At 47.5% G+C, this 25,425-nt stretch overlaps 1 protein-coding gene across 1 annotated transcript in view; it reads right to left on the bottom strand.

The window, feature by feature from the left end:
• The window catches only part of TBX15 (T-box transcription factor 15), a 103,412-nt gene extending 80,927 nt beyond the window's left edge, over window positions 1-22,485 (bottom strand). Inside the window, exon 1 of the mRNA XM_019919173.3 lies at window positions 21,754-22,485. Coding sequence (XP_019774732.2) covers window positions 21,754-21,958 — 205 coding nt within the window. The 5' untranslated portion in view covers window positions 21,959-22,485. The remainder of the gene's footprint in view (window positions 1-21,753) is intronic.
• Window positions 22,486-25,425: the final 2,940 nt, after the last annotated feature.

The raw sequence follows: 25,425 nt of genomic DNA, 5'->3' as shown, positions 1-25,425 counted from the left end.
ACTTGCCAAGCAGACATTGATTGAACAGGTATACAGGTAACCAGAGGCCCATCCCCAGAAGGAGGTACCTAATGATCACTGTCACTCAGCAGGAATTTAACAAATAGTACAGAGCAGGTGCTCCTGGGCCTACTGGGCAGCAGCTGAGGAAACGTACAGGTAGACATTCTGGGGCCAGAAACCCTGGCTCCTCAAGAAGAGTGAAGGAAACCGTCTACATCGCTACCACGTGCCTACAAGCCCAGCCCACGGACAGACCCCCGTAGAACCAGAGGAAAACCCACTGCACATTCAAAGGCCCCCAGACAGTAAAACAGTATTCTACCTGCCTCCAGCTCATCTTCCAACTCCGCACCCCATTTCCCAGGGTAAGGGAAGTGGGGGTACTGAGTCTGAGGGGAGGCTGTTAATGGGAAACCAACGGCTCCATCCCAGGGCTCTGCTCATACCTGGCTGTGATCTTGAGCAATTTGTCTTCATTCGTTTCCTCACCTCCAAAATAAGATGACTAGTAGCTCCCTTTTGTGTGGTTTTGAGAGAATCAAATGAGATTATCATGATTTTCCTGCTCTGAGAAAACAAACTACCATACAACTATAAAATATTAGCAATATTACCCTGGTGATCGGTTGCGTGAGAAGCCAGCAACTTGACTGAATTGTCTAGCCATTTGGTTTAGTCAAAACAGTCAATCAGACAAACAAAACCCAAAGTTAAGATCAGTTCATTAATTGCCACACAGATATATTATTTTATTATTATTATATCATTATGTATTAGTGCAAGGCAGGGGTGGTGTGAGGACTGGAGACACAGAGATAAAGACAGATTCCTGACGTACAGGAAAGGCCAGGTCTAGTCAGGGGATATGTGAACAAATAACTGTACTCCAATATTGTCACTACCCTATTCTGTTAGAGGTACAGGAGAGGTGCCACTGGAGAAAAACAAAAGGATTTGTTTCTGTGATACTTACAGAATCAACCTCCAAATACTGACTCACCAAATACCAAGATATACAGACCAGTAACAATTGCTCACCAAATTACACATTTATTTGTTAAGGAATCTGCAAGTGATTCGGAGTAATTTTTGGTATCAGAATGTTAACCAACATATTTGTTTAATACTGTTTGGATTTAGTCAAGCCTCTCATTGAATAATTTCAAAACTAAAGGACAAAAAAAAATGACCCCATAATTGGTAGCCATTTCAGATTTCACAGTGGTAGGAACACTGGGTAAAAATTAAAGAAATGACCTGTAAGTAGCAGCACTATTAGGCAATATTTCAATCAAGATAACTTCAAATAATATCTTTACCACCATCGCGCTCAGGGCTATGTTCTCCAGATGCTTGACAGACATAGCTGTATTCCATCAAAACAGCAGTTCACCCACCAATTCAGTGGATCCTGTCCATCAGTTAAGTGAAGGAGAGGGACAAGTGGAAGATAAAATAGACAAAGCAGTTGTTTAAAGTCATGTAGACAAAAGAAATGGTTAACCAAATGTTTCACTTTCCAACATGTGTTATATTCAACTTGATGTTTCATTCAGGTCTAAATATCATTCTAAGAGTTGCAACTGTTGGGCAGAGCTCCCTGAGTTAACCTGCATAAAATTAAATTTAATTCTAATTTAATTCACTTCCAGAATGGTATTCTGTTGCCAATGTTAAAACCCTGAAGGAGTCTCCTTTTCCATGACCTCTATAAAATAACAAGTCGTAGTTGCCACAACCAGAAAAACATCCTGAGCCTCATTTGCCTAGGGAGCCTGTAATCAGATCTTACTTACTGCCCCACGTTATTTCAAGAGCCACGAGTCATTCCTATTAAAACAAAAAGTAATTTTCTGTCCTTGCTACAGTAATGAATGTTCTCGGTTATGACATTTATTTGGGTGCCGGCAGAACTAGTACAATTGCTTTTAAAATACAGGGTCCAGAGCACTCATTTAAGATGCCAAACATGCGCTAACCAGTCCCTTGTCTCCTAGGCATTACCAATGAAAAGACAGTGGCAGAGAACACTAGTTTCCATACCTGTTGCCCATCAAAATCATCTGAGGACTTTTCTAAAACACAGACTTCACCCCCTCATCCCCATCCAGATCTTCTGAAAGGAGTATTTGGATTGGGGCCCTAGAATCTATCCCAGTAAAGTACCCTTCAGGTACACTGGACAGTCAGCCCTAGTGCAGAACCTTGTTTAGTGTGTGGTGTCATGAAAAGAACCAAGTAGGCGGGCTTCCCTGGTGGCGCAGTGGTTGAGAGTCTGCCTGCCGATGCGGGGGACACGGGTTCGTGCCCTGGTCCGGGAGGATCCCACATGCCGTGGAGCGGCTGGGCCTGTGAGCCATGGCTGCTGAGCCTGCGCGTCCGGAGCCTGTGCTCCGCAACGGGAGAGGCCACAACAGTGAGAGGCCCACGTACCGCAAAAAAAAAAGAAAGAAATTCCCTGAAAATAGACACTTTTATTTTCAGTTAGAAATACATTGGGGCTTCCCTGGTGGCACAGTGGTTAAGAATCCACCTCCCAGTGCAGGGGACGTGGGTTCGATGCCTGGTCAGGGAACTAGACCCCACATGCATGCCGCAACTAAGAGTTTGCATACCACAACTAAGGAGTCTGCCAGCTGCAACTAAGGAGCACACGTGCTGCAACTAAGGAGCCAGTGAGCCACAACTAAGGAGCTCGCCTGCCGCAACTAAGACTCAGCACAACCAAAAATAAATAAATAAAATTTAAAAAAATAAGAAAGCACTACTGCATGTTTAAAAAAAAATCATGAAAAAAAACCAAAAAGAAATACACTGAATCTGTGAGCTTTGCAATGCAGAAGGTAAAATCCAAGTCATCAAGTATACAAAATGGGTCTATTTTCTTTTCTTTCTTTCTTTTTTTTTTTTTTTGCGGTACGTGGGCCTCTCACTGCTGTGGCCTGTCCCGTTGCGGAGCACAGGCTCCGGACGCGCAGGCTCAGCGGTCATGGCTCACGGGCCCAGCCGCTCCACGGCATGTAGGATCCTCCCAGACCGGGGCACGAACCCGTGTCCCCTGCATCGGCGGGCGGACTCTCTCAACCACTGCGCCACCAGGGAAGCCCTGGGTCTATTTTCAAGGCCAAACAAAAAGTACAGAATCTGTTACAGGAAGATATGACTTACTTTTAGCAAATTTGGAATATGAAAATCTGGCATTACCAAAGTGATAGGAATTTGTCTTCATTTTATCAATGGATTTTTTTTTTGCCTTCATAGCATTTCACTCTCTATCACCAAGAATAACAAACATTCTTTGCACATTGAAAAGCTAGTTTATCATCCAAAGATTCTATGTACACATTTGGTGGAAAGTGAGGTATAGCAGGACCTAGCAATAAGTCCCACTGGGTAAAATTAAACATAAATTTATTTACAGAGACTATTCAGATATTAGAAAAGTTGGTGCTGATAATATTTTGCACTTCAGCGTCTGAAGACCCCAGCTGTCCTTCAGAGACAGGATACTTCATGACCGACAACTAGATCTTGGTGAGCTGTCATGTGCACCCCTCCTAAGTTTGAGTTCCTGGATCACATTCTCTTTCTAAACAGGATTCAGAATAAGCCTTAAGTTGGAATGGTGGACTCCCAAAAGACACCAGGACATTCAACACGTCCTATAATCTGTTGGCTATTAACATTTAGGGACCCACAAGCTCATCTTGAAGTATCCTCACAATTCAGGATCAAAGATATTCAATGAGAGAAAGACAGACTCAGAGTCATCCTGCTGTTTACATATAAACGGTGGAGAAGCTCTCTTTTCCCACAACTTGGAACTCAAGGCATCAACTCATCCCAGGTCTGTCAGCCTTCATGTAATTTTGTCTCCCTTCTGCTGTGTTTAGAATTGAGTGATGGCTTGAAAGCCACCAGTCCTGCGGAACCCACAGTGATACTGGGCTGGTCCCAGCAGTCAGCCACCAACGTGGGCATGGTAACCAAGAGCCCAAACAAAGACAAGCTTGAAGAGCCTTTTCCTCTAAAGTAAGTTCCAGCTACACACAGCAGTAAGGCAGAGCATAAGGAACGAAAGGAAATAGCAAAGTAAGACTGTTTTTCTTCTTGACAATCTGAATCAGACCACTGATTTTATATGTAATTTGACAGGTACCAAAAAGTACCTGGCACTTTGTATCTCAGTCCCTGACTCTTCTTTTATGACCGTGTCGGTTCTGAAAAGCATTCTCAGAGCTGCCACACATCCCTCAGCCCTCCATCTTCCTCAAAGATTACCTTGTGTTTCAGAGGGTTTTCTCTTTTTTCCTCCTGACAGCTCACCTTCTTTCCCATCATGGGGCTGAGCCCTGAGCTGGGACCTCCTGCCAGTTCACTCACATATTCCTACGGCTCATAGGAAGAAACAGCCAGAAGAATTTCTATCATTCTGCTTCAGCTTAACACAACTCTACTTTCTCAGGCAAACTTGTGCAATCTGTCTTTCATTTGGAGATATTTTTGTACTTCTGTTTGACACTGGGGATTTTCAGATTGCCTTTTATTCTCTTTCATTTTCTCCCTTGCTGGGCAGAAAACAGAGGCTGCCATGGACATAAGGCCTGAAACAAACAGGGTAAGATGAGGCAGAGTTATTCCCACAAACTAATTGTGCTTCCAAATGCTAGTGCCTGGTCAGGAGAGAGCTCTGAAATAGACTCCATGCAGACAGCATTCGGCAAATCCCAGCTACAAAAACTTCTTGTTAATGGGGCAATTAGAGATTCTTTCCTTCTTAAAATCCAGTGGTCTTATCTCCATTAGAGATACAGACTTCAGAGTATAGAGATATCAACTCACACGTGCAAGATCACATCTAGAGGCAACTGGCAAACACCTCATGCTGGGCCTCCAGGACCATCTGGAAGCCAAATCATTTGTAAAGTGGCTGTAGTGGTTACCATACCCCTCACTAAAGTTGGACAACTACCGATTCAGTTTAGCAAATGTTCATGAAGAGTTAACAGGGATTTGAAGAGGAGAAAGTCACAGTGCTCTGCAGGGTTTTCCAGTCTTACAAAACAAATATGCCCTCCAAAAAGCTAACACTCAAGCCAAAATGTGTTAAGTGTCATAAGAAAGGTACAAAGGATTGACTTTTACAGGCTTCTACTTTGTCCCTTCTTCTGTGACCAATTTTAGAGCATAGAGAAGATCGATCAAAAGCACTGTGAGAGCGTACGTGTGTGCATGTGCACAGAGATGGCCACAGAACCAAGAGAGACAGCCAAAGTCACTGCCTCCTTGGCTACAGACATCAATTGCCCGAGAGTCTACAGGTTAATCCAGTCTAATAGGACAACAAGAGGATAACACGTGTATATGCTGCCAAGAAAAGAAAGAACTAAATTCAAATTACTCTCCTGCTGGCAATGCGAAGTCTGTAGGGATTCTATGAAGCCAGAGGCAGGGCAGGAACCTTGCTCATAAATGGTCTAATCAGATTAGTCAGTGAAGACCTCCCCTCAGAGGAGCTTTACGATGATGATGGCCAGTGGGGAACCTCTGTATTCTTACCATCTTGGCTTCACATTTGATAGCTGCAGTTTACCTAGCTGAGACTCCCTGATTACTATAAAGTCACAGATGCACACTGGCACCATTTTGAGAGGAAATTACAGAGAGGCCCCTAAAAGGGAGTTCCCAAGTGGGAAGCAGCCACATAGCACAGGGAGATCAGCTCGGTGCTTTGTGACCATCTAGAGGGATGGGATAGGGAGGGTGGGAGGGAGATGCAAGAGGGAGGAGATATGGGGATATATGTATATGTATAGCTGATTCACTTTACTATAAAGCAGAAAGTAACATACCATTGCAAAGCAATTATACTCCAATAAAGATGTTAAAAAAATAAAATAACATGAACACAGAACCCAAAAAAAAGAGGAGTTCCCTATAGCGGACTCCAAGTGAAGAAAATGTTGGTGACGTCTGAGAACTTTCTTCCCTATGGCAATATCCAAATTGGACTTAAGCTCTGCATGGATATATGTGGTTTTCTTCTGAGGTCATCCTATGTTTGAATGTGTACATCATGCCAATGAACGTTTATATCAAATTATTCTTTTTCATCTTGGAATAATTCTCTTATATTAGGTGCTTAAGATGAGTCTTGAAAGTAGGATAAACTTTCTTCAAAAGAAATTTTAGGGAAGGAGAAGGAGAAAAGTACTCGAGACAGGAAGAGCAGGAGCAACTGCATGGAGGACAATAAAAGTTAGCCTCTGGGGGCTTCCCTGGTGGCTCAGTGGTTGAGAGTCCGCCTGCCAATGCAGGGGACACGGGTTCGTGCCCCGGTCTGGGAAGATCCCACATGCCGCGGAGCGGCTGGGCCCGTGAGCCATGGCCGCGGAGCCTGCGGTCCGCAACGGGAGAGGCCACAACAGTGAGAGGCCCGCGAACCGCAAAAAAAAAAATAAAAAAAAAAAAGTTAGCCTCTGTCCAAAGGAAATGCAGTATCCCAAAAAGAGATCTGCACTCCATGTTTGTTGCAGTATCATTCACAACAGCTAAGATATAAACACACTACGTGCACAGGGAACTATATTCAATATCCTGTGATAAACCATAATGGAAAAGAACATGAAAAAGAATGTACATATATGTATAATTAAATCACTTTGCTGTATAGTAGAAATTAACACAACATTGTAAATCAACTATACTTCAATAAAATAAATTATAAAATAAAATAAAGTGACCATCCATGGGTGGATAAAGAAATGGATATATAAATATAAATATATATACATACATATATGTGTATATATATAAGTGTGTGTATGTGTGTGTGTGAATATTATTCAGCCAGGGGAAAGAAAGAAATCCTACCATTTGCCACAATGTGAATGGACCTTGCGGGCATTATGCTGAGAGAAATAAGTCAGAGAAAGACAAATACTGTATGATCTTACCTATATGTTGTATTTCTAAAAGTTGAACTCATAGGACAGAGTAGAATGGTAGTTACTAGGGTGTGAGGTGGGGGGATTAAAGAGATGTTAGTCAAAGGGTACAAACTTGCAGTTAGAAGATAATTGAGTTCTGGAGATCTAAAGCACAGCAGTGTGATTATCGTCAGCAAACTGTACTATATACCTTAAAGTTGCTGAGACCACAAAAGGTGGTAATCATATTTCAGTATATTAATGTATCAAATCAACACACTGTATACCTTAAACTTACACAATATGTATGTCAATTTTTTTTTTTAAGTCAGCCTGTGTAAAGGGAATTGGACAAGCAGTGGAGATAAGCTAAGAAGGGTAGGTTGGGACAACCCTACCTGACACTCACCAAAAGGTTTCTCATAAGAACACTGAAGTGTTTCTGAGTTCCAAAATTTACCAAAAATATCATTATGAGCATGGTAATACGGAGCACTTTCCATGGGCCTGGCACTGTGTCAAGCACTTTGCATTTGTTATCTCACTTAATTCTTACAACAGCTCTGCAGCAGGTATCCTTACCCTCATTTTACACGGGCGCACCGGAGGCACAGAAGTCAGTCACTTGCCCAAGGTCACACAGCCAGAACCATGTGCAGGGGTCTGGTCTCCCCGACCCGCCCTCCATGCTCTTCACTGTTGCGCAAGGCTGCCTCTTTGGCCTCCACCTGTTGTCTTAGTTGCCCACACCAGCCAGTTTCTTCTGCTTCTAGGATATGAAGGACCGTCTGCTTTCTTTAGAATTTCATGCTCATTCCCCAACAGAGGCCATCCAAGGCAACACAGGGTTGGTACCCAGCTGGCAAGATGATGGACCAAAAATTATCCTCAAAATTTAGGAAAGACGTTGGATGAGAACGCCTCAAAATCTACCTATACACATGCCCCCAAATTGCCCTTGCGTTAAAGCCAGATCTGTCATTCTCAACACTCACCAGCGATGAGCCACGCAGCTGTGGAGGCCTAACAGACAGGCAGGAAAACAGGCAAAGAAAGAGAAGAATGTAGTCAAGCCCCAAAGAAAAAATGTTAACATCCGGAACAAACTCACCCACACAGGCTGGGGAACCGTTACACTGAGCTCTCCGTAACATCCCCCAGGCACCGTCCCGCCCAGCCCTCCCTACACACACGCGCGCACTCACACACGGATACACACACACTCTCCAGGGCTTGGTTTACTATTTGCTCACCCGCACAGCAGTCAGGTTGTCCTGTGTCTGTAGGAGGTGCCTTCTGCCGTACCTACCACCCAGTCAGGATATCACAGAGATGCCTTAAATCTCTGTGATGTCACAGTCTAATCTGGGTAACGCACAGTTGCAGCAGATGGCATCTAATGTTCCCAGGACTAATGCTGGTCATACAACCAGTGCTCTGAACACTAAAGGAACATTGAACTGGCCAAGGCCTGGCTGGTTTCATATCTTGCAGCGGTTCTAAATGGACAGATCTCATGGATGAGATCCAGTAAATCACCTAAGACTGCAGCATTCATCTCATCCTCTGTCACACTCTACACTTCAAGAGTCTGGCTCCACATGGGTTCCTCGAGCAAGGAAACGGGCGCAGAGATTCATATGCTTCTGTTGCTGCAAGAACATATCAAATCCCATCAGTCGCTGCCTGCCCCGAGTGAGGTGGGCAATAGGAGAAAGTAAAGCTTTAAAACAGAGATTGACTTTACATCTTTCTCTTTTTAGCTTCTAAAAGCCATTTTCCTATCACTGTGTACAACAGACAAGAATATGATAGACCTTACAGTTAAACAGCAAAGAAATACAGTAATACTAAAGTCCACACACTGAAAGCGGGGGTTGAGGTGGGGGTAGCTTTTCTACAAATCCCTGTTGGAGGCATGAGACTTCCTAAGTGGGGAAGGTTACTCAGAGTGGAGGAGAGGGTGGGGAATGATGGAAAGACAGTGAACAGGTCCACCAAAAACTTGAAACCCATTGTTAATTTCCCTGAAACTCACTGCTGAGATCACAACCACTTAAAGCGGGTCAGAGGAGTAAAGGAGCTCAGAGTGTAAGTGTTTATCGGAATGCGAGATTTCTGCAAATCACTGATCCCATACGGAACTAGGCTGCTCTAATAGAGCTGTTACAAAATAAATGAATCAGAGCAGTCACTCAGAGGTTAAAGTTAAAGCCATGACTCTGAGAGTGAGTGTACTTGCTGTGGGTCCTCAAGGCAGTTTCCTAATCCTTAGGCATTAGAAAGAAGCCACTGTGGAAATCAGAATCTCCTCCTTTGTAAATTCAATCCACGGCAAAGGGATTTCAGCTGAGATTGCTGAGTTCGAAAAAATCAGCAGTACTTAGAAATGCACGAATTGCTCGTCACTGCAACTGATACGTTCCTAAGCCGTTCCATTTTGAATCAATTACCAGTGAGATGCCATCCATCCCGTTGTGAATGGAGAAGGGAATGGGTGAAACAGAGCAGTTAACGTTTCCCCTTTATTTCACTGCATGAGGGGATTTAGGATGAGGAGGCTTTAGGTCGAAATCAATATTTCAGACACTAAGATTTCTGTGCATGAAACTCAAAGAAAAGCAAGTCACATTGGGAAGGCTGCACTCGCCCCGTTCCAAAAACCAGGGTGTAGAAACTCCACCCTGTGATCACTGTCACAGCGGCTTCTACCAGCAGGTATGAAGAAGGCACCTTAGGGCTACAGGGACTAACAACCATAGGAAAGAAAGAGACCCAGAAACTATAAAGGAGCTCTCTCTCATTTATGATTTAAGAATTGGTTTGGGGGGACAGCATGGAGAGCAAGCATAAATTTCCGTCTACGAAAGTTCAAAGTTCTCTCCATAGCACTGAAGAGTCATCCGCAGCGGGGAGCAGTACAGTCTAGTGGTTAAGACTGACTGGAGACCCATGGAGCTGGGTTTAAATTCTGGCCACACCAGCTAAAGTGAACTGGAGTTGTGTGTCTGTGGGCAAGTTATTTGAGTCTCAATATCCTCACGTGTAAATGGGGAAACAATTACCTCCCTTGAAGGACTATTGGGTGCATACAATGAAAGAATGTACGACCATCAGCACAGTGCCTGGTACCCTCTAGCCATGAAAGCTCTTATGGTTAGCAGCTGTGGGGACACTGAGATAATATGATGCTTGTAAGATTGGAAGTATGGAAACATCTGATAAAATGTGGAGCAGAGAGTCTATTTTGAAGACTGAGACCTGCCTTCCAGCCAGGACAAAGCAGCTCCCTCCTCTGAATGGCCAGGCAGGACCTGAGTGCTACTGGTGAAGGGCCCTGGGCTCCTTGAAGGAGGGAGGGCTTGGGAGAGATCCTTTCTCTGTTCCTCTTCCCTGGGAATGCACCTTCTCCCTCTGTGGTGGAGAATCAATATAAACAAAGTCTGGGGTGTGACTATTTAAAAAAAAAAAAAAGTGATCAAATCCAGCCTTCCGTTTTCTGGAAGGAAGAAAACGGTGCAAAACTGTGCAGCCAGATGTGAGTTCTAACAGAATGGCTGGAGCTTCTGCTGTTTCCCTGGAAAAAGACTTCCCAGTGTCTTCTTCCTGAACAGTCAGCTTGGTTATAGGTTTTCCTTTCATTTAGTCCCTTCCCCTCCACCTCCATTTCTTTGAACTCAACCAAGGGCACCTAAAACTCCTTCACTGCAGCCTCAGCTAATCGGTGCAACTGGCTCATTTTGCCCAGAATCCTGGGGGGTCCATCAGAATACAGGCTTTACAAACAAAGCCTTAGGAAATGAATGTTCTTTATTTCCTATACGATAAAACCTGAATTTGGGGGGATTTCTAGGCTCCAAAAACTAACCAAAGAGAAACACGCTCATGTTATTCCACTTTCCTGCATCCAGAAAGGCCCCTCTCTGCTGCCAGAGTTCCTGAAGAGCCGGTAAAGCTGAGGCTCCGTAGCTCCACCCTCTGCCCACCCCCCCTTCCTACCGTACGCCAGGGGGCTGACCCCCACCCTTGGAAGCCCTCTCCCCCTCCCATCAGTGCTCACTCAGGTGCTGGCTTTTTGCCTCAGTGGGACCCTAAATAGCAATGGCTCTCAAAGTTTAATTTGATTTGATTAAGCCATGCCTGCTTCAAAGCCTGTACTCTGTTTCCAGCCACACGCTATCCACCAAGTACAGATCCCACTCCAAGTCCCAAACATCCCATTTAAAGCAAAAAACTGGGGGAGAGGGGCGGTGGCTACAATTGATTACGATTTGCAACAATTTCTTATTTAAACTGGTCACTAAGGTAAGTAATCACTGTCAATTCAATTGATAGGAATAACAGGCACCATGCTAAATCCTTTGTTCCTTCAACACGCGCTATCTCATTTAATCCTCACAAACACCTGTTGATGAATACATTTATTATTACCAATGCAGAAACTGGGGTTGACAGAGATTAAGTAACTTGCCCAAGGTCATACAACTAGCAAGTGTTGGAAGTAGGGCTCAGACACAAGCTGTTTAACCCCAGAAACCTGAGTTTTTAACCATTCTACAATCCATTCATTGTAACAAATAGTAATGATAATAGGAGTAATTATCTCATTAGAGTGTTCTGGGAAATCATACATATATATACAATTGTTATATATTATTATTTGGAATATATATATAATTGTTACATATTACATTTGGAATCTATGTATATATATATAAAACTTAGCACAGTGGCTGGTACATAGTGTTCAATAAATTTGTTGTCATTGTTCTTGTTGTGTTATCATTATCATTATACTTTTATCATTTACTAAGTATTTCCTCTGTGTCAGCCACTTGTGTCAGGCTCTAGAGATACAAAAGCAATGAAGACAACATCCCTGCCCCACAGCAGTTTATAGGGCAGTAGTGAGAGAGGATGACCAGTAAATCTACAAGCTTCATGATGACAGAGGTCTGCACAGGGGCTGGGGCTGCAGAGAATGGGGCATCAACTGAGGGTGGGGAACTGTCACCGGGCTTTGAAGCCCAGCTGTACCAGTCTGTAAGGAAATAAGGTCCCACAAGACAGAAACATGAGAAACCCTCTTAGGTGTGTCCTGGGCCCAGTTTTTTGTCTGACCCTGCCCTCAAGTTCAGCAGCTATGAATAGAGAGGTCTTGAACGCTAAGCTGTCTTCTGATCTATCTTGTTGACAAGCGTTTTGCCTGTTACTAAGTCATCCTTTTAGCATTCTCACAACTCTGCCAGATCAAGATCTCGGCTTAGCAGACTGGACATGGAAAATAGTTACTAGTGCTTTCCATTAGGCTCAAATAGAAATGAGGGGCAACTGATTTGGGGGGGATGGAGGCAGGTGGGAAGGGTGGTCCACCAATTCAGTTTACCAGCGATGAAGTTTTTCTCATTCTTAATTTTTCAAATCCATAGTTTTTCCAGCTATTTCTGAGAATGGCACAAAAAAATGTTCAAAGCATAAATAACTTATATTTCCTTTAAATTCACTAATGCCATAGAACTCTTTTAGTAGGAGGGTCCTGGGCATTCACACAAACAATAGATTACATCAGACACAAAAGACTAGAAATCACTGATCCAGGACTTCTGAACATGTGATATTAATCTAAAAACTTTTCAAGCGCTTTATGGAAGCTCTTAATTCTAGCTGTAAAAATCTTTTTTTTTTTTGGCCTTGTGTTGCTATTACTGTTACTTTCTACAACTGCAGTAAAACTTTCCTCATTCAAACAAAGTAAGGGATGAGTCAAGTGATAGCCACAGTGCATCAGGAGAAAAAAAAATTTTTTTTTTACGATAACAAGATCACAGAATCTTACAGCTAATGGGCTTCAGGTGTTATTTAAGCCTCTCTTGCATCTCACAAGCCAGGAACTATGGCCTCATCAGTTACTATAAAACAACTTTAAAACATTTTTTTCAACATTTATATGTCCTCCATTAAAACAAATATCCCTGGTTCCAACATTAATGACAAAACTAGCACTAGCATCTAGGTCTAATTTAAGCGAGTATAGCCCTCTTCCTACTTTAATACATGGATATAATCTAGAATACGAGGGCCTGTGTTGAAAGCTCTGTAGCATAGTGAAGACTCATAGATATCCACATAAGCAATTAAGGCTTCCGAAACGTTTTACAATTCAGTATTCCTCTGCAAGCTTGCATATACGATTAATTTTCTAAGTCCTTTTTTTCCTATATAGCACATAGGTATATAGATATATATACACCTAGCCCCTCCCCAGCTTTGCTGCAAACAAATAAAGAAATCAAAGTATTAGACTTCTGAATTAAGGAAGATTTGTCACATCCAGGGAAAGCATTGCTGCGTTCACAATCATTTATTGGCCCAAGTGCTTGCCTCTCCCCACTGTGAAAAGCAAGTATTTATTTTTCAGAAGCAAAAACATAAGGCCTGAACCACCCAAGTCACCTAACCCCTAGGTTAAAATTCTGGGCCCTTGGGGTCTGGTGTGATTGATGCTTTGGGGCCAGGATGCCTCGAGGCGGGACTTCCCTCTCAGCTAACGCTGAGCTCTTGAAGGGAAGCCGTCTGGCCGGCTTCTTACAGAATATAGTCATTTCTCAATCTGCTTGGTAAAGATGGGTGGTTTCTTTTTTTTTTTTTTAAGAAAAGCATTACTTCATTGTTTTAAATCTCCAAGAACAATGCAAAGAACAATTGCCTGCTGTCCCTTTGTCTCGGTGGGCAATGCCGGGTTTCTGGGAGGGGGACATCTCTGCGTTTATGAGCCCTACACCCTCGGGGATCATGTGTGTCTCGAACCGACAAAATGACCTTCCTTTTTAATGGACTGCCTGTGATATTGACTGACCCTAGAATTACCCATTTGTAAATGGTTAGAGATTAAAAATCCTACAAGCCGAGGGATTCTTGGTTTCTAATTGCTAATGTTTGAAGTGAGTTTGATTCCTCAAAAATTTGTTCAGTCTGATAAAAGCAAAAGCTCAAACTCCCCTCAGGGCGCGAAGTGTAAGATCCTTGGGTGCTGTCTGATTTGAAGTTGGTTTGGGGTTTTTTTCCCCTGATTTTTTTTTTGTGGGAGGGGGGACGGCAATCTTTCACCAAAGCCTTCCTAATTAGCCCCATAGTCCCCGCATTTCTCCAAGATGTAAACAGAGCTGAGAAAAGCACCCACCATCCCTCAGGATGCCGGCACTGGTTTCAAAGGCCCCGCGCTAACCCTGGGCCCACGCGGCCCTGCGGATCGGCCAGGCGGAGCCCCGAGCGCCGGAGCAGGAACGCGGGCCGCGCTCCCCGAGGCCCGGCCGCCGCTCCCGCCCGGCGAGGCGGCCGAGACCCGAGCGAGGGACGGAAAGCGGGCAGCCCCAGCCGCGGCCCAATTCGCCGACTCGTGAAGGTCACCCGAGCGGCCCTGGTTTCCCAGGGATGGTTTCATGAAAAGAGATGCAATCCCAATGCCTTCCTCGGTGAAACGTCATCTGAAAATTTTTTAAGGGGGTGAAAAAATGAGCTACCAACGTGTGTGTAGGAGATTGGAGGAGGGGACCAGGTCGGGGTGAGGGGAAGTGAGGAGGGAGGGGAAATACAGGGGGGCGAACTGCACTCCGAGCCCTTGTCTGGGGCTTTGACATCACGTTCTGGGCTGCGGGACAGTAAAGAAAGGCAGGGAGTGTTCGGGGTCAGAATTTCGGTTCACCCGGTGGAGAACTAGGCGTTAAAACTCTAAGGATCCGTCTAGGTGTGTAATGACCTCCAGTGATCCTTGTAAAGGGAACTCGACTGTTATCTGTAGCATTTTGGTTTTTAAACGAAGGCTATATTAGGAGATTAGTTCTGCAATCCACAATCAGGGGTTGGTGTTTTGTTTGCTGTAATCCTCTAAAGTGTGTGGCAATTTGGAAACAGCTAATTTGAACCTCAGCAACTATATTGTAGAAAACATAAGAGAACAAATAGGGACAAGATGTTGAATATATTTCCTATCTTCTTAAATTATTTCCCCCAAATCACACTGTTTCTCTCACTATTTCTATTAACCATTATTATTATCCAGATTCCTCTTAGTTGTTCCGTTAGCTCTCTTCATGGAAGAACATGAAATTACTCTTCAGAATACAAGGCAGCTTCTGTCCATCCAAAATGAAGATGGCATTATTCACAAAATTAAAAGCCAAATTTAGAAAAATTTCCACTCTCCTCGTTCTTTTAAATTGCATCTGCACAGTCTCATTTTCTGCTGTTTTCTCTTAGGCGGTAGTCAAAATCATCAATTTGAGAGTTAAATAAAAACACCAATAGCTAGAAGTTTCAGGTCTGGGGATACTCTTGAATTGTCAAGTGATACCTAGAGATGACAAAGTTTCTTGCCCCCCAGATTTTAGGTGTTCCCTATTTGTTAAACTGGCTCCACACACACACACACACACAAAAGCAGTTTATTTTCTCTGCAACTTCATCTATGTCTCATTCAGAACTTAAAGCTCACACATAAATTTGTGTATAAAACACATACACTTGTGTAAATACTTTTTAAATATCCTGTATATACTTATGTATAACGGGCAGAACTAGACATTGGCTGATTTAAAAAGTACAGAATAAAAAGTAGTGATTACAAGGCCTATTTTCACCTCCGGTATCAAAAGCTCATCATCAGTTTGTAGTCAGCAAAAAACGTCCTGCCCTGCCTCAAAGTGAAGCCATTAATGGCAGGGAATAAACGTTGATTTGTCGTCACCAGTTGCTTTAATTCCCCACCTCTTCCCATTTCACCTCCAGTCCTCCCTACTGAGTCTCATTTTCCACCCTGACACTTAGAGTGAGGGCCTCACTTAAATTAACTAATAATTATCCTTGCCCAAAGAAGTGTAAACAGACCTTAATTTCAAAATTTGCTAATTGCTGTTCCCAGTACAGACCCCTGAATATCCCTGTCATGCACATATAAAATTCAAAGCTCACTAGAAACCAGAAAAGGCAAAGCAAAAATAAACCATAGGGATGAGAGAAAGAAGGGGGAAAGATTCCATGTTCCACCAGCTCCCTACTTTCCACTGTGGAAAAATATCCCAAAAGGTTAAAACTAGAAAACCACTTAAATATTCTCCCCATGCTTAACTACTTTATCTTTTGGGAGTAAGAAAGCAATAACCAGCTACACCCCTGGAATAATCATTGGACAGATTTCTGCATTTCCAAAAAGGAAAGTGAAATGCCAATCTGCTCTTTATCCCTGTGGAATTTGCACAGTTCAGCCTGGCTTTTTTTTTTTTTTTTAATCTACAGTCACCTAGAGAAGAAACTCCCAGATTTAAGAAGTAATCATTTTTCTCCCAGGTGTGAGAAATAAACTCCTACTAGAGTCCATAATAAGAATCTTAAAAAAAGTGCTCTCATCTTATTAATATTATAATTTTGGCAATAGAGAAAAGGATTGTCACAGACCTGGAATATTTCACTCCTTAATACTAGCAATGCCCTTGGAGAGGTTTAGACGAACAAAATAGTTGTCTTCTGAGCCAAAATGTATTTGTCCCTCCCTCTTTGTGGCCCAACATGAAGGATTAATGATGAGGGACTTGCTTCCATTAAACTCTCATCCACACAAGGAATTATACAAATAAACGGGGGAACACAAACCATCAATACCCAATCATTTTAGTACTGGCTCCCAGGTCAGGCATTTCCTACCATTCTTCACTTACTCCTCACGTGCCGAGTATATGAACTAAATATGTTAAACAAATTTTCTTTAATAATTAAAAGATGTTCATGATACCATTTGAAGTAATGGGGTGGAGGTGCACAGGAAAACGGCAGCGGGTATGCGTCAATATAATTTCAATCCGAGCCCCACCATAAGAAATTTAATTCCCCCTTCCCCCTGCATGAACGTCACCTCGTAAACTTTTCTTTCTGGAAGCTTTATCTATAAAATCAGGAAACCTAAAGTGGCTAGCTCTGAAACCAAATAAAGTATTCAATAAGAAAGAGCGTTGGGTGGGCCGTAGAAGACGCGAATTCAGAATCCTGCGCACCGAGGCTGGAAGCTGATCTGTCCAGGAAAGCCTTCGCCGCTCTTTAGGCTTGTGCTCTTCTGAACGGTCTCCGAGGGGTAGGGGTGGCTGTGAAGCCAGCCGGGCAAAGGGGCAGCCCTGCACCGAGTAGCGAAGAAACGAGAGCAACCCGTCCCACCCGCGCGCACGCCTTCCACACGCTTCACGTGGGTTTCTGAATCCCCAGGGGGAGGTGGAGGGGGGTATGGGAGCGACCTGCAGAGGTGCAAACCACAGCCCACTCCATTTCTTCCAACACAGTCCAAACTCTGGGCACCAGTGTTTTCCGCATTCCCTGTCCTCCCCACTGCCCTCGAGCAGTTTGCTCCATCTATGGGACAGAATGGGTTGGAATTATCTCCTTTTTCCGAGTGGCTTCTATCGTGCCACCACTCCAGGACCGGAGCTTTATGCAGAATGTCTCCATAACCCTCCCCACCGCGCGGGGGACATTGTGGCGCGCTCTCCCAGCCCCGTACATCCAGAAGGCACTAATTTAGCCACTGTCGAAGCAAGAGCGCGAAAAAGGCATTTGGCAGTCATGCCCCAGCAAACCACCATCCTTAACCGGCCTACAAGGCATTCAGATCTTGCCTACCCCTTCACTCCCTTTCAGAATCGTGACACAAGGTCACTGACCAAAGAGGCAGCCACCGCGGAAGGCCGTTTTGACCTGGCAACCGGGAGGTTTGGGCACGTTCATCAGGTCCTACACTTGGCTTATTCGCAGGGCGCAGACCCGGCACTTCGAGGCCTGCATCGGTGCCGGGACGCACGTACCGCCGAGGAGCCGGAGTTCTACCCGAGAAAGACCCTTGGCGTCTTGCCCAGAGCGCCGCATACCCATACACGGCGGTCCACGCCCCAGCCTGCGCCCTGGCTGGTGCTTGCCTCGCACAAGTACGTTCTCCCCACTGGCTTCAAACTCATCGCCTTTTCTCCATTACTTAAACATCAGTGAAGAGTCACTTCTTCCGTTTTGACCCTAACGTTCCCGTATTGGGGGGTTGGGAGTGGGTAGAGGGGTGATGTCAGGATTAAAATCTTGGAGTTCTACTCTGAGCAAACAAGCCGTAAACCGGCAGATTAATTCCTGTGACCGGTTGGTCTCGCTAACTCGAAGGAAGCAAGTGCCTGGGGCACTGCGAGGAATTTTCTTGTCTCATTTCACTAGGGGTTGCGCAGCCGGGTACCTGGGAGAAGGCGAGCGCCTGACGTGTGTGCACGTGTGCGCGGAGTGCGTGACTCCCTCGCGTTATTGTGTGTGCCTGCTCTGTGTGCCCACCCGCGTGCGTCGCCACCTCCTCAGGCCGCCGAGCGCCTTGGCTGCGAAGCTCAGGCCCGCGGGCTCCGGAGGGGGAAAATCCCATCGCAGAAGGTTTAAATCATTTTTCTCCGCGGGGGATCGGGCCTCGGCCGCACTCGGCTGTGGGTTTGGGCGGGAAAGACCCAAACCCGAGCTGGGGAAGCCGGGTGGAGCCGGGGCTGCGGTCCGAGCGCAGATGGCGCCGCCGCGTGCCTGAAATATACTTCCAAGGCCGCAGCCGGAGCAGCTGTTCCCGGCGATCCTGGCTCGAAAGTTTCCTCCGTTGCTGCTGTGTGAGAGGCGGGGGCAAGCCGACCCGAGAGCCAGGCTTTTCAGAGACCGGTTTTGAGACCCTCCGCAGCCCGCAGAGGCTGAGTGCTGGCGGCTTCTCCAAAAGACTGGAGCGCTGGCCCGGGTGTAAAAATGACGGTACCTTACAGGCCCTTCTCAGGGCCTTCTCCAAGGCCCGGAGGGCCTCAGGGTTTTTTGGGCCCACCAGGCTCGGTGGAAATCTTTGAAATACATACTGTGTGTCCTCTGATGTGTGAGGGCCTACAGCGAGCAGGCCAGGCTGGTCCCCCCGCTTATGCAGGTTGGAGCCCCAGGCTGCGGGCGCTCGGCGCCAACTAAAGCCAGCTCTGTCCAGACGTCGAAAGGAAAACGGGCTGTGAAAAAGCAAAAAGCCACGTCTTTGAAAAAAACTTAAGCATTAAAATCGGACCCTTCGGTTGTCTGAGGATCCCGGAATTTTGAGGGAGGGCTGAAAACGATGGTACCAGTCAGGGAGGGTATGGTGAGAATGATAAATACGGCTGCTCTAAGGCGGGTGGCCTGTGTATGTGTGTGTTTGTTTAATCCTTCCCCAGCCCCTTGGCAATATTTTTCTCGTCGCTGTGGGTTTTTTTCTGTTCCTGACTTCTTTTCGGCCTAGGGCCGGCGAGCCACGCAGTGGGTCCAGCCCCCTCTTCTCCTAATCGGGAGAAGAAAGTTTAATGATAATTCTGAGGCCCAGCCGGCTAGAGACTCGGCCCTGGGCATAATGGAGTCGCCCGCACCCCCTTTCCCGCCTCCAACACCATGCACACACCATTAAATGTGGCTCTGCCTTTGTATTTGTTAGGGCGCTGTATTAAAGACAAAAAGAAAGGCCTATAGGGAACTCCAAGCCCTGGCGTGCCTTCTACTACCCCGCTCAAAGCCCAAAGCTCTGTCTGCTCCACTCTCCTGACTGCCAAGTCTCCACATCAGAGCACGCTTTTTCTGAAAGATATTTTTTCATCCTACATCCTGTTCGTCCTGTTCAAAAGAAAGTCTTGGCCACTACGGGAACTCCAACTTGGAGATCCCCTCGGCCCACAACGGGACGGCCCAGCTGCACGCAGCCTGGCTCCGCAGAGGGCCCGCGAGTGCTTTTGACTTCCGGCTTCTTCCTCCTACCAGACCTTTGCCCCACAAACATATTTCGTTTTCTCTAACCCAAACGCCCATCTTTTTCTTTAAAAAAAAAAAAAGTGACAAAGGTAATGAGAACTGGTCAACTGACCTCTCTATTATGTAAAGTTCTATGTTAGGTCCTCACCCCCTACCCCCATCCCGCGGGAGCCAGGAAAGAGCATTCTGGATGCCAGGTTCTCGTGTTCACATCCCTGGACTGGTCTCTCCTTGTCCCCAATCCTCGTTTTTTTCTCCCCATTATTTTCTGAGAAGGACGGCGGAAAGAAAACTGCCAGTTGAGTCTCATTATGATCCCACATGTTGGTCCTTTTGAACATAAGACCCTACATGGGCTCCCTACAACCTGTACCCCCCTCCCAGAGAAAAGTACCCGTGGACAGGACAGGGCGTCTGCCATACTCAGTTAGATAACTTCTGCCTTTTCCACCATCGGGAAAATAAAATAAACTACATCGCCAATCGTGAGTTGTCATAAGGCCTGAGAAAACTTCCACTAAACTGTGTGAAGGCCCAAACGAGATTCTGACAACAAATAAGTACGGTGAGGAAATAGGGTCTGGCCAGAGATGGGAAACACACATTAGCCATGCGTTCCTTTCTGGATTGCCCACACAGGGGTCCGCGTGGACAGGCACCCGCATCCAAATACAACGAAAGGCTTGAGCAGACGAAATAAATCTCCTTTTAATTTTCTTTTCATCGACTAATAAAAATAATTCCCCAGCACGAAACCCAAATACCGTAACCGGCCGCAAGAACACGGAGAATTCATCAAACTCTGTCTCTGCAGGTCACCCGCTAATCGCGTTATTATTAGCCTCAGGAGCATGGAAATTGAACTGTCACTGCCGAAAGAGAAAATGTAAGCGACAGCTGTCTCTCCTTGGGTCGGCCAGCTTTCCAGCCCCCAAGCTCCTGGGCCCCAAGCTGGGTCCCCAAGCTCCTGGGCCTGCGGCCAGCCCCATCCCTTTGCGGGCAGCCCTTCCCTTCCGACTTGCCGGCGCTCTGACCCAAATCTACTCTCCAGCCCTAGCTGGTCAGCAGGAGCACCTCCAGAAAAGTTTTAGAAATCCTGTACGGAAACTTTCTGAAGCGCTAAACCAAGCCGCTGCGAGCGTTGAGTGTGTGCGCGCTCGCGCTCGCGCGCGCGCGCGGGCAAAATTCTTCCGACAACAGCTGTTCCCCCTGTGTTTTGCACAGTTGAAATCTTGGCACTTAAAACAAAACGTTGTTTTCCCCCCTTCCTAGGGTTCTGTTAAAGTACTGATGTAGACACCCGCCCGCTGTTTTACGTGTTGTGTGTATATAACGTGCATAGAAGGCGCACAGATCCGAGACACGTTGCTGCACTGATCCCCACAAATACGCAGAGATGTGGGCCCTGAAGAGTGGCCCAGGGCGCAGGGTAAGCGGGCTAAAATCCATTCCTCTTTCCACAGATGCCAACTAAGTAGAAATATAATTATGCTCCCTCGTCACGGGCATTAGGAGAAACACAACTTGAGTCCCAGAAAAGTTGGTGTGGAAAGGGAAAGGACCGAGGTTGAAGGCTAAATGGGACAAACTGGGCAATTCCCACAGGGGTGTCGGACCGAGAACTCCGTGCCAGTCCTCGGACCTCTCAGAAGTGAGTCCCAGCTCCTCTCCGCTCCCGCCACTGCCTTGCATCGGCGCCCCTCTTAACCCCAGGGGCCTGCAGCCCCAGCAGCTGCGGGCACCGTGAACACTGCATTCTGCTCCCAGAAGGAGAAGGGGATGCGAGCAAGAAGGCCTCCCGGCTTGAGGTTGGCGACGAAGCTGCAAGGCTCAGGCCAGTTTCCCCAAATTGGTTCCGGCGAATTTGGGGAAGGCTCAAGGCATTTGCGCAAAGAAAAAGAAACCCGGGTTGGAGCAAGACGTCGTCACCGCCAGGGCCTTCCTCTTCGCCACTCTCCCCGCCCGCTGGCCGCCCGGCGTCCCTTCTCCGCCCGCCTCCCGTGTTCTGGCCCTACGCACTCACCCGGGTGAGGCTCCAGGCCGTGCGCGGCCGCGTCCTCCGTGTCTCCGAGTGGGCCCGCGGGGCTCAGCGCCTCCATGGACAGGTCCAGCCCCTTCTCCTCCCAGTCTCGCAGCTTCCGCTTTTTATTTGAGCCGATCAAGGCTTCAACGGAGAAGGCATGTGCTCGCGAGCTCAGGGCGACTGCAGATCTTCTCCTTTCACTCATCTTAGCCGCCCGCACCCCGGCCCCCGCTCGCCCCCGCTACAGAGGGAGCAGCCCGAGCCCTCACGCTCCGAGCGCCCGCCGGGCCGGGCCCGGGAGAGGCGGCGGCGAGGCGGTCGAGACTGAGGCGGCGGCTTTGCGGGTCCTCGGCACCCTCCCCTGCGCCCTCCGCCGCCGGCTCGGACCGACGTCCTTGGCTGCCCCAGCCCCTAGGAAAGAGCGCCCCGAGCGCTACCCGCTCGCTGCATGAGCGCCCGAGTCCTGCTTCCCACCCACCCGGGCAGGCGCTCACAGGCTGTGCAGACTGGACTTCATCTTTTTTTTATTCTCTCTCCCTCCTCCCTCTCCCTTTCTCTCCTCCCTCTCCCTCTTCCTCCCGTGGTCTTCCCGTCCTTCCTCTGATCCAAACTTCTGGGAAACCTTTTTTTCTAAATTCCTCCCTTCTCGAGGAGCTGGGGGCAGGCGGTGCGCTCCTGTCCGAGGGGCGAGGGAGAGGGAGGGGGGAGGAAGAGAAAGACTGAGGGGAAAAAAAAAAGCCCCCGACCAATGGCGAAGAGGGAACAGGAGAAACCCTGAGAGCGCCGGCCAATGAGAGGAGGGGAGAGACTGAGGCTCGGGCCAAGGCTCCGCGCGGATTGTCCCCGGGATGTTCCTGGGCCGACTTTAACTCCTGGCTTCCCAGTCCCCCACGGTTCCTCGTGGGGCGGGGGGGTGGGGGGGGGGGAAGGGAGGGGAGCTGAAAGTCGAGGTCTGATCTGTGCCGTTACAAACTCCTGCAAGTCCCACATCCATACCTTTTCCTCCCAAATCTGCTAGGTCTCGCAGACGCTGCAAGCGCAGAGTCATTTAAATTACGGATCTGGAATTGGGAGGCTCTGACAAAAGGTCAACCTGTCCAAATACGCCAGAAAAAGATTCTGACAATCTCGCGCTTGCCCCCCAGATGCTATTAGATCTGCTAGTTCCGCCGGGGTTTCGCTACACAGGTTCTTATTTTCCTGTTGAACGATTTCTAAGCGACTCTGGTTAAGGCAAAACGAAAGAAACAACAAGAAAGCCTCGTTACTATCCGAGGTCTTGTAATTGAAAATACAAAAATCGCTTCGTCCTTCCAGCTCTACCTGGTAGAGAAGGAGACTAGGCGCCCTCAAAGCGAGAGGGCTGCGGTGGGACACCCGGCTTACCGCGCGCTCCTCAGGCGGATCCCGACTGGGCCCGCACGCAGCAAATGCTCTCCTGCTGTTCGGCGTGGATGCTAAGCCGGGCTTCGCCTGCTTGGGGCGCTTGCTCTGGAGAACCCGCCGAGAGGGGCTGGGAGAGGGCAGCCAGGAACTTTGACAGTGGAGAAGGAGCTTTTTCAAAATTCCCTTTAAATCCGATCACCTCGGGAGCCCGGCTCTCCCCGCCCCACTGATCCTCCCTCCACCCTTCAAAAAAAAAAAAAATCTTTCAGGACAGTGTGGTCGTCAGGGATTTCTAAGGAACTTAAACCCAACACTTCTGGCCATTCTGATTCCCCACACCCGCTACCGGTTTCGGGCCGCTGGAGACCCCGAGCTTAGCCCAGCACAGAGCAAGTTCAGAGGGGCCAAGAAGTTGATCCTGCCAAGCTGGAAAAAGGTCTCGGATTTCGCGGACGACGGGCCGAGCCACAGCCCTATCGCCCCAACGCCCTGGTCCAGACGCTTCTATCCCAGCGCGAAGAGGCAGGAAAGAGCCAGCTCCCAGATGCCAACGACAGACCGACAGGCCCCTGCAGACAAGCCTTGCCGACACCCAGGCTCTGAGCAGGGTCTAAACCCGAAAGCCTAGGGCAGAAGAGCACACGGTGTGTCACAGACCCCCCAAGAACGAACACCCATTGGTCCTTCCACCTTGGGGTGAGAAGGGAGGGCCTGTTGGACCTCTGAAAGGCCACATTCCCCGCCTGACCACCGAGAAATCCATCATAGTTCTTGCTATTACGGTTGGATGTGCTCTGGTGCTGGAGACAACTGCAGGGTGTCCTGAATGTACCTTGGGCCTCTTAGGAGGAGAGCAAGAAAGGCCAGTGTGGGAGCCCCCTCAGATGGGCCTCCAGCCTGGAGGAGAGGAAGCTATCCGCGCAGCAAATGCAGAAAGAATAACGAAAAGCCGCCGGATGAGTATGATTCAGCCAGGCTTGGCCTCCCAGGCCTTCCAGGAGCCTGAGTCTCAGGCTCGGGGGTCCCCCAGCAGCACCCCAAGAACCCTGGGATCCGGCACTGAGCTCTTCAGCCTCTCCCACCGTGCTGCCGGGCAAAAGCCTGGGTGGCAAGGTGCAGGGTCTCCCACCTCAGTCACCACTCAGGGTTGCTTTCAGGCGACCTTGCTGAAAGTGATGGCGCATTCACCACTGCCAGGCTTCAGCAAAGGAGCTGGAGACAAGGCAGGTCAGGAAGGTGCAGTTACCTTCCCCCCTGGCTCAGACCTCTCTTTCGCCTCCCAATTCTGATATTACCACCCTTGGCCGGAGCCTGCCAGGACCAGGCCCGATGGAGTAACAATGGGGCAGGCCTCTATCCTTTCCCAGCATTTCCCTCCTCCCCCAGCACCTGTATGTCCCATCTCCCTCTGGTAGACTCTTGCCTTCCTTTCTCTCACAGACCTTCCTGGGTTTGAGAAGTAGATGCATCATAGGCCACACACCCTCCCTGAGGTCATGAAAGTTTCTCAGAAAGAAGACATTTTGGTTACCCACCACCTAGATGCAGGTCCTGAAGGCCTGCCTGATGTAAGTGTCACTACCCAGGTGTCCACGAGTCATACGTAGAAAAATCCTGAGCAGTGCCTTCAACATCCTGCATCTGCTCCTCACCCCAAAACCTATGCTCTGCACAGAGTTCTCAGAGGAGCTCCTACGCCCTTCCTTCAGGTTGCACATAGGTTGCCGCCACCCCCATCCCACGTACACATACATCCTAGAATTGTGGGTTAGTCCATTAAAACAAACCAGATGATAACGAAGCCAGACTGGTTTAGAACAGTCATGAAAATAGGAGTTTTCCTCTAGGTAAATGGAGGGGCAGGGAAGTTTTCTTTCTGTCACTATAGGGATCAATTTAAGTTTTTCGGTGTGTGACCTTGTGCTGACAGACAAGAAGGTCTGGAGAAAGATTCATCAGGATGGTTTAACGTCCGTGACTTAGATACATAATTTTATGCAACTGGAGAGAAGAAGAAAAAGAGGGTTCGGGGGATTAAATGTGATTATCTGGGAGTACGGTATGCATTTTCCTTCTCCTCATTGCATCAAGGGGCTTTCAAAATTTCCTCTCATTACCACAGTTTCTCTCTCCTTTAACCTTCAGGAATGAGAGTGGGGTCTCCAATGTCTGAGGCCAATTCCTGAGGCAATCCCCAGGTTTCCCCGCCGTAGGCTCCACCCTTGGGTCCTGGGTGGAATCTACAGGTGGTAAGTCCAGTTCAGGTCTATTTCAGGCTTGAAGATG

The sequence above is a fragment of the Tursiops truncatus genome, chromosome 1, assembly GCF_011762595.2.
Source record: "Tursiops truncatus isolate mTurTru1 chromosome 1, mTurTru1.mat.Y, whole genome shotgun sequence".
Lineage (NCBI taxonomy): Eukaryota > Metazoa > Chordata > Mammalia > Artiodactyla > Delphinidae > Tursiops > Tursiops truncatus.
This window is presented reverse-complemented; position numbering and strand designations above follow the sequence as displayed.